This window comes from Lithobates pipiens, unplaced genomic scaffold, assembly GCF_037356315.1.
Source record: "Lithobates pipiens isolate NorthernLeopardFrog02 unplaced genomic scaffold, aLitPip1_a1.2 Scaffold_18, whole genome shotgun sequence".
Taxonomy (NCBI): Eukaryota; Metazoa; Chordata; class Amphibia; order Anura; family Ranidae; genus Lithobates; species Lithobates pipiens.
This window is the reverse complement of record NW_027507758.1, coordinates 80,790,032-80,802,944: the sequence shown is the minus strand read 5'-3', so window position 1 is coordinate 80,802,944 and position 12,913 is coordinate 80,790,032. Positions and strand designations below refer to the sequence as shown.

Genomic DNA, 12,913 nt, shown 5'->3' with positions numbered 1-12,913 from the left:
CAACAGCCATGTGCAATGAGTCCTCTGGAGGGTACAGCAAACATTAATTACTTGTGGCAATATTACTTCTTTAAACCTTCAGCTCTTGTTTATCATTTTCCTGCGGATTCCTCCTGTTAATATACAATGAACAAAAAAGAATTACTCACAAAGTGGGATTTTAAACGGCCCAGAAACAGTAGGTAATATAAAAAGTACAAAGTTCATTAACCACTTGGGTACCGCGCTATTGCCGAATGACGGCATTAGCGCGGACCTAGATTTCCGGGACTACGTCTATTGACGTCGTCCCGGTTACGAGCGGCCTGCGCGCCCCCTGAGGGGCGCGCGCGGCGCGCTCTGTGATCGGCGAGTCCGTGAGACTCGCCTGATCACCGATCCGTGTAAGGGGTCGATCCCGACCCCTTATCACGTGATCAGCTGTCAGCCAATGACAGCTGATCATGTGATAGAACGGAGCCGGTAATCGGCTATTATTCCTCCTCGCGCGGAAAAAAAAAAAAAGCCGATCACCGGCGGCCGTGATCGGGACATCAGTCCCGATCACGGCCAGCAATGCAAGGCACCACATGCCACCTGCCAGTGCCCACCTGCCTCCCGCAGTGCCATCCTGAAGTTTAACTAAAAGTAAAAGTGCCCCCCGTCTGTGCCCATAGTGCCCACAGTGCCACCCCACAGTGTCACCCAATCTGCCTCAAAGGTGCTGCACCCCAGTGCCGCCCATCAGTGCCCAGCAGTGGCGCCCATCAGTGCCGCCCATCAGTGCCCAGCAGTGCCACCTATCAGAGCCACCTATCAGTGCCCATCAGTCCCATCTATCTGTGGTACCTATCAGTGCCCATCCGTGCCACTTATCCGTGCCACCCATCCGTGCCATCTTATCTGTGCCCATCTTTGCCCATCAGTGCCGCCTTATCTGTGCCCATCGGTGCCGCCTTATCTGTGCCTATTAGTGCCGCCTTAACTATGCCTATCAGTGCCCACCAATGCAGCCCATCAGTGCCCACCAATGCAGCCTATCAGTGCCGCCTTATCAGCGCACTTCAATGAAGGAGAAAAATGACCCGTTTGCAAAATTTTATAACAAACTATTAAAACATGATTTTTTTTTTTTGCATCTTTTTTTGTTTGTTTAGCAAAAAATAAAACTCCGAGCTGTAACTAAATACCACCAAAAGAAAGCTCTATTTGTGGGAAAAAAATGATAAAAATTTCATTTGGGTACAGTGTTGTATGCCCGCGCAATTGTCATTCAAAGTGCATCAGCGCTGAAAGCTGAAAATTGGTCTGGGACTGAGGGGGGTTTAAGTGCCCAGTAAGCAAGTGGTTAATAGAACATCAGATAAAAAGCTGGATCAATAAAAACAAACACATAGTATGTATGACTGCATTGAACCAAACCAATGAATGTATTGATATTGATCAACTGTCCATTGGTAATCGGACAGAAGAAAATCAACGCGTTTCAACAAAGATAGCGGAGGTCTTCTTCAGGGCAATAGATTATGCAGTTCCAGTTTTTTTAAGGTTTTTCCTCATGTGCTGATGATTCAATGGATGGAAGTCATAACTCAAGAGCAGAAAAGAAAACCACTATAGGTGTGCAAGCAAGCGAGAGGGGGCATTGCTGCCAAACGATGCTTTAATTCCAAACCCAAAAAACACCAAAAAGGAGCCAGGGCAAATGAAGGACCAGCGAGTCTCAGCAATGGCTCCAGAAATCTTAATCATATAGAGTGCATAGAGTCACTAGGTGTACGGGTAATGTAATGCATCAATGTGGCCAGGAGCTAGTGTCAATTTGATTTGCCAATATTTTTGAGAGATGCAAAAGGGCTCCAGGGCTGGAGAAGGGAACGGAGAGGACACTAACCCCTGGTCACATCGGTGCATTACATTACCCATACATCTATTAACTCTATGCACTCTATTCAATTAAGATTTCTGGAGCCCTGGCCACTTTTGGGGTTTTTGGGTTTGGAATTGGAGCCCCGTTTGGCAGAGATATCCTGCCTCGCTTGCTGGCACACCTATAAACGGTTTTCTTTTCTGCTCTTGAGTTATAACTTCCATCTATTGAATAATCAGCCCATGGGAAAAATCTGGAAATGCATAACCCATTTTCCCTGAAGAAGGACATTGGATTTTCTTCTGTCCCATTACCAATGGACGGTAGATCAATAGGTTATTCATTGGTTTAGTTCAATGCACTCATCATACATGCTATGTGTTTGTTTTTATGGATCCAACTTTTTATCTGGTATGTTCCATTAATACATTTTGTACTTTTATATTGCCTACCGTTTCTGGTCCGTGAAAAACCCACTTTGAGGAATTTTTTTTGTCCCTTTGTCTGTACTAGGGATGTGGGCAAGAAACCATACATCCAGTTTGCTGGCAAAATGTATTCTTAACCTCCTGTTAATAGCAGCACTTTCAATTTTGCTGCTTCCTTGTACATCCTGCCAGGGAGCACACACTGCCAGGGAACCCAGTGGTCAACCTACAAGCTAGTAGGCAATACTACAGTTAAACAAGGCTGTGACTGTGCTGGCCCTTTGCCTACACAGCATAATCCCAAGAGTATGCACATAAGGGTGGCTCCGCAGAGGCCCTGGAAGGCAAGATGTCACCCAACCAGCATAAAACTGTACACAGAAGACTTTCTAGTTCTCATTCTGTATAGAATTGAGGATATACTGAACAGCAGTTATAGAAGTACAGCCAAAGCTTGTTTGTCTGTGGATAACAAGAGTGCTGTTAGTTCTACAATCCAGTGACCCATTTTCAGCAGACAGCTGCTGTTGGCTGAGGCCACAGAGCCAGTCCATGCTGGGGCAAGATTGCGACAATATGGTCAGGATCCACGCACAACCCTGGACCAGCACCTGTCTCAGCGAGCCACTGAGAGCCCGAGCCAGCCGCTCCCACCCCTCCACAGCCCAGCACTCCAGTGAGCATGGGAGGGCAGAGCAGAGAGCCAGTCACCAGCTCTCTGCTCACACCGCTCCGAGAGCCGAGCATCTTTGAGCTGGTGGGGGGGACAGATGCAGCATCGGAACAATTCTGCATGCACCTAGGTAAAATGCATTTCTAAAAATAAATAAACCCCCCACACACCCCACTCTTCTTTTAAGAAAGTATGTAAATTACATTTCTACATTTTGCTTAAAAGTCCATGGATTTAAGTACACTTAACATGTCTGCCTTTGCTCATCTCCATTACATGTTAGACTTATCGGACTAGTAGCTTGTAAAAAAATAAAAAATAAAGAAATATATGACGATAACCTTGTTAGCCAAGTTTTCCTGCTCCAAATAGATATATATATATATATATATATATATATTTTTTTTTTTTAAACAACAACAGGTTTTATTTTGTTTACAGTGCATACATGCTACAGTGTACATTTTCAGGTATGGTACATATCATAACTTCAAACAACAGTAGTGTCCACATCTCAGGTCCTTATCACACCATGGCATATCCATGGAATAAATAAGTACATGGTTTCAGTATTTTGCGACTCGCTTTGTTACCCATGAGGTTGGTGATCCACATGCCATCGACCTACCCGTGCGTAGTGCGAGGGTCAAGTTATGAGCAAGTGTCTGACTCCTGCAGCCACCTGTCCCAAATTTTATAGTATTTCTCAGGACATCCTCTATTGGTGTATATCAATTTTTTATATGGGAGGGTATTGTTTATTTCGGCCTTCCAGTCTGCTAAGTTCGAGGGGCAAGTCCTCATCCATTTCCTAGCTATTACCTTACGCGCTATGAATAGTGTCTCATGCAGAAATACCTTTGTGTACCTGTCAGTCGAGTCTGGCATGAGCCCTAGGAGGCACATTTTTGGGTCAAGTGTGGCTGGAGAGCCATATCGTCATGAAGGAATCTCACTGTGTCCAAAGTCCCTGTATTTTGGAGCATGACCATAAGAGGTGGATGAACGTGCCCGTCTACCTCCCACACATTTGGCACAGAGTGGACTGAGAGTTTCTGCATCTGGCTACCCTAAGAGGCGTAAGGCATGCCTGATGGATGATGTAGGTTTGGGTCAGTCTGTCCAAGAGCTTTGGCGAACCTCCTTGCAAAGTTCCAAGGCTTCCCCCATTCCTTATCCTCTATGCGTCCCACAGTCCTTTCCCAGCGAGGCTTAAGGCCATACGCTAGTTTAGTTGTGACAGGAGTAGAGAGCACGTTATAGAATGCTGATATTAGTTTTTGAGGGTCTGTATTTTTGACTATCGCCATGATTACATTTGGAGTGGGCTGAGGAGGGGACGTGAAAGATTTTTAGGGTCCCATAATTGACTAAATGATGTAGGTAGAAAATCCCATGAGCGGACCAGCAATCCATGTCCGGGATTCACCAGAACTCTAGTAGGGTCCTGTTGTGCCATAATGGGGTGAAATCATTATATTGGGGAATCCCCAGCTTGGCAGAAGCGATGTCCCATATAAGGCCTTCGCCCCACTCCACAAGCCAGCATTTCCGGAGCCTATTATCGCATATAGTGAATCTTTCGTGCATCTGGCCCACTTGGGGCACATTAACTGGAGCAACCGCTCTGTTTTGTCTATGTGATACAATTGGGATAACTGGGACGCAATATAATATAAGTTGAAATCCAGCAATGCCATACCTCCCAGGTCAGTAGGGTTTTTAAGTACCTGCCACGCCAATTTGTCTGTTAGGACCCCATACAAACGGTTTAACGAGGGCTTCTAGAGTTTTAAAATATTTCAAAGGCAAGTAAGTTGGGGAGTGCCATAACACATAAAATTTTGGGAAGTAGGATCATCTTAATTAAGTTTATGCATCCCCATACCCCCAGTGGCAGGCGAGCCCAAATCCTGAGTTTAGTTTTCACACAGGATATAAGGGGTTCAATATTTAGATGTAGATATAGTCTGTCGATATTCTAGACACCTATACCCCAAGGTATTTGATGGTACTAACTCTCTGGAGAGGTAACATGGCTTGTGACTCGGTTGGTAGTATCTGAGATTTCTCCCCAGTTAATTTTTAAACCAGAGAAGGTCCCAGATTGTTCAACTGTGTGTAGTGCTGCGCGCAAGGAAGGACCCGGGTCAGCCAGGTACAACAATCAGAGTACCGGAGCCTAGTCCCTTAATTTCTGGATTATCCCGGATGGATATGGCCAGCGGCTCAGCTACCAGGGCGTACAACGGTGAAAGGGGGCAGCCCTGCCTTGTGCCTCTGCTGAGGTCAAACTGCTCGGAGGGCCATCCGTTCGCCATCAACCTGGCTGTTGGGGACTGGTATAAAAGTTGCACCCATTTAATAAATTTAGGGCCAAAGCCATACCCCTCGAGACATTTTCCATAAGTACTCCACGGAGTCAAAGGCTTTTGCCGTGTCTAAGGTTACCACTACCCGAGATCCTGCCCCCCTATGCGCGGCTTGCAGGTTAATAAAACAACTTGCGTAAGTTGAAGGATGTATTACGACCCGGCATAAATCCCGCCGGATCGACATGTATTAGAGAGAGGATACATTTTGTTCAATCTCAGCGACAGTACCTTAGCAAGGATTTTAATGTCCACTTGGAGCAGGGAAACGGGACGATAGGATTCTGGATATCCCGGATCCTTCCCTTGTTTGGGAATGAGTACTATTACTGCCTCTCTCATGGATGGGGGCAAGGAAAAGGTCTCGAAAAGGTGGTTATATAGCATGAGTAGCTTTGGAGTAAGAAATTCACCCAACTGGGAGTAAATCTCAATTGGGAGGCCATCCGAGCCTGGGGATTTGGATTTGGCAAAACTGGCAATAGCCGAGGCTATTTTGTCTGTGGTGAGGGGAGCCTCAAGAAGGTCAATCTGGTCAGTCGTCAGTTGGGGAAGGGTGATACTACGAAGGAAGGCTGTTCTCCGGTCAGTGGGGTCTGTTGTAGTCATTTTGTACAGATCTGCAAGGAAGTCTCTAAATCTAGCTGTTACACTACGCAGATCCGTGATCTGCTGCCCCCCCCCCCCCCCCCCATCTTCACTGTGGACCAGATATGCCAGCAGCTTACCCGCCTTTTCCCCATGCTCAAAGAATTTTTGCTTTGTGAAGAACAGCTTTTGCCTGGCCTTCGTAAACTGAAGTTGGGTTGCCACTCTGGTTTGCAATTTGAGTCGGGCTGCTAACTCTGGGGTAGGGTTAGTGGCATATTCCCTTTCTGTGGAGGTCAATTCCCCTACCGCCCTATCAAAGACATCTGCGGATTTCATCTTAATTGCATTTATGTGGGAGGCGAGGGTCATGCGGGCATATATTTTGAAAGAGTCCCAAACCGCTGAAAAAGAGGCAGTTTGTTCGTTTTCTACAAAGTATAGCTTCCATAGGTTCAGGAGCTCATCATCGTCCGGCAATAGGGACAGCCAGAATGGTTTCAAGCGCCAAGGCTTTGGGGGCTTACCGACAGGAATACTCAATGAGATCCAATATGGGCTATGATCAGATAACAGTCTTGGGCAAAATGCAGTTTCTAACAGCCGCGGTGTTAGGGTTTGAGATACAAGAATAAAATCAATGCGGGACATGGAGTTGTGGGAAGCCAAAAAGCAGGAGTAAGTCTTTGTAAGGGGGAATCTATAGCGCCAAGTGTCTACTAAATGGAGAGTGGAGATCAGTTTAGAAAATTTTGTCTCCCCGGTATCCGTGTCTGCCCCCTGTGAAGTCTGTAATCTATCTAGTGCTGGCCACAGAGTGGTGTTAAAGTCTCCCATCCAGATCGCTGGTATTGCGGGGTGTCGGGTCATAAGGGCGAGTCCCTCCATAATCACAGTCATACTAAATGGGGGAGGTATGTAGAAAGCCAGGAGGAGAAACTGTTCACCATATAGTTTGGCATGGAGAAACACATCTACCCTGTGGGTCGGTAATTACTTCACATAACTCAAAGTGTACCGATTTGGCTATTAAAAGTGAAACACCTCTGGCGTGAGTAGTGCGAGTGGGCGGCGGAGGGCCATCTGAAGCCTCCCATCTATATGCGTCTCTACCAATGCCACTACATCCGATCTCTGCCTCTTTAGGCATGAAGGGGCTGCCGAGCGTTTAATTTTCTCGCGCAGGCCCCTCACATTCCATGTTAGGAATTTTATAGATGTCATCGTATAGCGTAGGAAAAATAACCCCTCTCCAGGATGTCCCCTTTAGGATCACCCGCTAAAGAATCATGCAGTGCCAAGACCAGGAGTAGTATTAGGACCTGCCATAGAGATAGCCATGAATAAGGTAACAAAGTAAGACATGTATCTGTTACAATCTCCTCTTGTAATAACACTCGTGCACTTAAAATTTTGAGAAAATCCAAATAGATATTTTTACATCAATTTTCACAGTGGTATGGCCTCACATTATCACAAAAAAGATATATCAGTTCAGAACGTGTATGTGTGTGTGTAGGAAGGAGCTATAAAATTGTTCTTGTGTCAGTGCTGTTGTGGGATATTAAGACACCTTTCACACCGGAGCCCTTATTTTCAGGCGCTTTAGCACTAAAAATAGCGCCTGAAAAATGCCTCATTTGCAATCCCAGTGTGAAAGCACGAGTGCTTTCACACTGGGACGCTGTGCTGGCAGGACATCACAAAAAAATAAAAAATAAAAAAAATAAAGTCCTCCAAGCAGCTTCTTTGAGGCACTTTAGGGACTCCTAATGCGCCCCTGCCCACTGAAATCAATGGGCAGTGCCTCAGCAGCAGCGCTTTTAACCTTTTATTCGGCTGCTAGTGGTTAAAAACGCTCCGCTAGTGGCCAAAATGCGCCTCTAAAACGTTGGTAAAGTGTTGCTAGTTTTAGCAACGTTTTACCGCCAATGCCCCCGCCCTGTCAATGTGAAAGGGCTCCAACACTATGTTGATCCTCTTCTGAATACAGTAAAAAAGAGCAGAAGCACGCTCGGTAAATGTGTGACATAATTTTAATGTGCATGTGTGAACACCAAGAAGTGGGGCATGTGTACAACTCTACATGCATTGGACCTGATTCACCAACGTAAACAAACCGACTGTGCGTACAATCATAAATTTATGCCATTTTAATGAGAAAAATCTATGCACATGAAATTTATCCTTCGCCCATTATGTGCACAAATGTTCGCACATAAGCTATAGCGAATATGTGCAGAATTTATTGACAAGTGTCGTTTGCTATAGAATGTACGTTCTAGCTTTCAAATAGCTAGGTTCTGCCGCCACTAAAATAAATATGCGATTTCCAACCGCTTTGGGCTCATCTAAAAAATATTAGCATTTTTACATGTGCATAGGATATAGGAATAAATTCTCTACATGGCTATTGCAAAAAAAGGGTACTATATGTCTGGCTGAAACCTTTTTTTTCTGGTTTTGGGATAGAATTGCTAAAATGAACAGCAGTCTGACACATAAGACAACTTACCACAACGTCATCTGTGACTTTTATACGCAAGCTGCCATCGCAATGTCTGTACTTCAGCACCACACGAACCTGCAGATGACAGCAACGGATATTATATACCACATATCCATATAAAAAATGGCTCAAACAAAGATTCTTGAAGGCCTACGGTTTGATCAAAACCTTCCAGTCAAGGCCAGATCATTCTGACAGGCAAAGTTTTGCCAATTCCCAAAAGTGCTAAAATGAAGAGCCATTAGCTATGTGTGGGTGCAGGGCTTAGTGCAACTTCCAACACTACCCCATAGTTTTGAAGCTTTGTTTGTCAGAAGGGCCCCGCCACTCAATGTTTGGGAAGCTGCTGCAGGTATGCACACCTTGAAGAGCCTGTACAAATACCAGGAGCAGTTTGGGGCCTTTTCTCCATGATGGGGTCTCTAAAGTTTTTAAAACATATTTATGCACATAAATTGTTTACAGAAATATACACAGAACCAGAAATGTTTTCTGCCCACATACTGTATGCAGCCTCTGCTTCCTAGTGCTGCACAGGAAGAATAAGCATGTAAAAAAATTCATAATTTAGATGCGAATCAAGATTAAAGTGCATGTAAACCCAATCACAAAAACTCATAAGCTTTAAAGTGGTTAAGCTGCCATATTATGATCATGCCATCCCCTCTGTTTGCCAACATTATGTATCCCAGTGTCTTTGCTGTATATATATATATATATATATATATATATATATATATATATATATATATATATATATATATTTATATATATATGCTGCTGACTTTTACCTTATATCGCAGCATCCCCCTGGTGCTCACGCCGCAACACCTTGGCTCTCTTCTCTCCCCAGCTATAGTGGGAGGGGCAGAGATCTCCCACTCACATCAGCTGGGGAGGAGAGAGAAAGACGAGCGATCACATGAGCACCGGGAGAAGCTCTGCTATAAAAAAAATAAATAAAAAGTCAGCATTTTTTTTTATACAGCAAAGACACTGATACAGATAACAGAGGTGATGGCATGATCATAACATAGTTATGATTGCAGCAAGAGAGCTGAGGAGTGGATGGAGCTGACAGGCAGGGAGGGGTGAGAGCAGATAGAGCTGCCGGTGACGAAAGGCAAGTAAACTGACCATGATGTCAGGGCTCAGCTGACCATGATAAACTATGGTCAGTTTACAGGCAGAACCAGGCAGGATCAGACAGACAGACAGGTATTTCAGGTGATACGAGGGGCTAAAATTACACAGCACAAGCACTGTTGGTTCACTGTATACATGTATACAGTGTACCATGATACCAAACAAAGTGAGAAATATATTTGGAGTGAACACAGTTTAACACATTATGGCTATTCCAAATCATCTTTCATCTGCAGCTTTCAATAAAGTTCATCTATAGCCCAAACTTTTATTCCTAGTTTTGGATAGAATGCAGAAAGTTTAGAACCCGTCAGGTTCTATTAGGGGCTCCGTTAGAGAGATTTTTCCTTCACGTGACGTTTTGGAAACCAGAAAGGAAGTGAGGAAAAATATTCTACAGTAAAACGAAACCACAATAAAAAAAAACTGACAAAAGTTCTAATGTTCCACTACCTAATGGGAAAAAAAAAAATAAAAAAAAAAAATAAAACAACACATTTTCACGTCTATCTTTCTGTCTGTGAGGAGAGTTTTTCATTTCTTGTCTGGCAAAAAAGTTGCTCTTGGGAGGACAGGAAGTGTCCTTTATAGAAGCAACTTTCTGTTATGGGATGACAACTATAGTAAATATTTAGGATTTACTGTACCTACAGGTAAACCTTATTCTAGGCTTACCTGTAGGTACAAGCAAGCCATAGGGGATGTACTACCACTTTAAAAAAGGTAAACACTGCAATTACTAAAAATACATTTCTCTAAAACAAAATCAACCAAGATCATGGTGCTGTACAAGATTATGCACTTGCGTGAACCAACTGCCTGCGGTCACCAGCCTTGCACAACACTTGGGACGTGTAAATGTCAAATCAGCAGAGCATGAAGATAAAACGACTTGGGTCAGACACGGCTGCACGCACAGGGAGCTCAGCTGGTGTGCCAAGAACACTCCCAGCGCACCGACCATCGCCTGTCCTCATGAAAATCGCTTGTTGTAGAGTTTGCACTCTATCCAATTAAAAGCCCAGGGCCCATCAGGCAACAGAATGAGAAAGTCTTCACAAGGCGGCTTGATTGAAACGACAAGCCATTAACACCTCTAACATTCATGAGAGGGAGGGAGTGCATTGAAGAGCTTGGAGAGAGCCTCAAAGCCAAAATATTCCCCTGCGCACACAGGACCGCCGATGAATATTTTATTACCTGGCTCTTATGAAGAAATTATCATTCGGGATGGGTAGCAGGCGTCTAACACGACATGCTGCTCCCAAACATGGGCACAGCATGCCTCTAGGAAAGGAGATATTTTTAGACTTTATGGAAATCCTGGAACAGCCCCGAATCAGAAGAGACTGAACACATTTACATTTTATAAGGAAACTATGCCTAAAAGTAACATGGCAGCTGCCATAGTTGCATAGATACCTGGCAGTCCTGCCGACCATCTTCCTTCGATATACAAAAAGTCAAACCAAAAGTAAGCAGATGGACTACTGACATTTTAATGTTCTTGATGTACCCTTCCAAGGCAAAGTAATAGGTTCTCTTTATATACCATCATCCCCAATCCCCACCAATAATTATCCCCCATGCTCCACAGCCACCGCATTCACCTACTGGAGTCCTGTATTGAGCTTGGGAACCCCCACCCATCAGTGACAGTGATGGGGCCTGGGGGTAGGCCCATTTACTACATTATGGGGAGAAGGGGAGCAGAGTACATGCTCTACTATAGCAGGCAGTACAAGGTATTCCTAAGGGGTCTGGCAGGCCAATAGAGTACAGGAACATTGAGTAGTGGATGTGTATGGATTTTTCTGAGTAAAAGCAGATTGTTTAGTATCACTTTAAACTGTAACCCCAGCAGCTGTTCAACAGGTATGCTGACTGCACGCCCGATTTAGGCTACATTCACACTGGCAATTCGGGCCAGTGCGTATAGGTGCAGCTGCCAGCCCCCTTCAACAATGTCAAAGGAAAAGATCCAAAAGCCACACATGAAGCAGACCGATGGACTCCAACCAGGCCACACCAACGTGTTTAGCTCCACCGCTTGGAGCTTAATCACGGGGAACCCCCTTCAATATGATGACAGGTCACAGCTATTTGCGGCTCTTTGCACAGCCAGAGATTACCTGCAGTGTTCGCTGGACGTCTGACTTTGGACGTATGCAGACAGCCGCTGGCAATCTGTAATTATAGTGAATGGGGCCAGCAGCCACACCTAGCTGCTGAAAGCCACAGCAGGAACTGGTACTACAAATCCCCCCAGCCCTAATCGCCAGGGTGAATATAGCCGTAGGGGGAAAATTGACAAAATCGGAATACAAGAAACCCCCCCCCCAAAAAACAAACAAACACTACTTCGAAGGTGCACTTATGGGGTTATGGATTTTGTTCATCTGATTTGGGGATGCCCAATAATAAAGATATTGGAAAGATTATAGTCTTACCAATTTCCTTGATATCTATAACCATTTCACATACTCCAGTCGTCCATCTCTGCAGTAAGGATGAGCTCCGTCGTGTTTGCACAGCCCGCTAGGAAGTAGGCACTGCACTGCACTAATTCACAGACAGCGAGACATTTCCCGATCTCTGCAGCTCCGCATCGGGACATTGTCTCACTGCCTGCGATTAAAGAGAGATTAAAAGGTCTGGTGTGACCCCTCTGACACCTCCATCCCTAATAATGCACAAAACAAGAAAAATAGCCCTGGGACTTCAGATGAGGTGAGAGAGGTTTAGCCAATGGCCACAGTAAGCACTGAGACTAAATCAATTTATTTGTTTCAAAATGTTATGTAACAGAGCGGCAACAACAATGATTGTGAGTTACCCGGCATAATAGCCAATGTACACAACACAGATGAAAGTAAATATACAAAGATTTATTACAAATGTACATCCATGAGCAACAATAAAAAAACTTAAGTTGTTGGGTCAGTAAATCCACATTAAGAAAATAAAAATGTACATACATGGACAGGGAAGTATGTAAACATAATGCAGACATCAATAATACTCAGCATGTACTGCCATAAAACAAGCATCAATAAAGCCCTATGCATTTTGCGAGACCCTGCTCGTTTCTTCAGGGGCGGATGCATGAATGTTGTATCAAAGGTCTGAGATAAATCGCCAAACGCTGGATATCAAAATGGCAATGGCAGCCTTGTAATGCATCTAGCTCGGGACCCGAGGGGGCGTAACAAAGGCCGAAGGTTACGCCCCTAGCGTCATGTACGGGCGGTGATGCATAGGCAGCCATAAGACGCCCACCATCAAAGGGGGTGGACGGTTGGGTGGTTGTTGCATCTGTGCACCCCCTTTGATGGTGGACATCTTATG

General features: G+C 44.7%; 1 protein-coding gene across 1 annotated transcript in view; it reads right to left on the bottom strand.

Moving 5' to 3' along the window:
- Window positions 1-12,913, bottom strand: part of SRP9 (signal recognition particle 9) — a 37,092-nt gene that overhangs the window by 1,987 nt on the left and 22,192 nt on the right. The window contains exon 2 of the mRNA XM_077485837.1: window positions 8,426-8,494. Within this exon, the coding sequence (XP_077341963.1) occupies window positions 8,426-8,494 (69 nt within the window). The remainder of the gene's footprint in view (window positions 1-8,425; window positions 8,495-12,913) is intronic.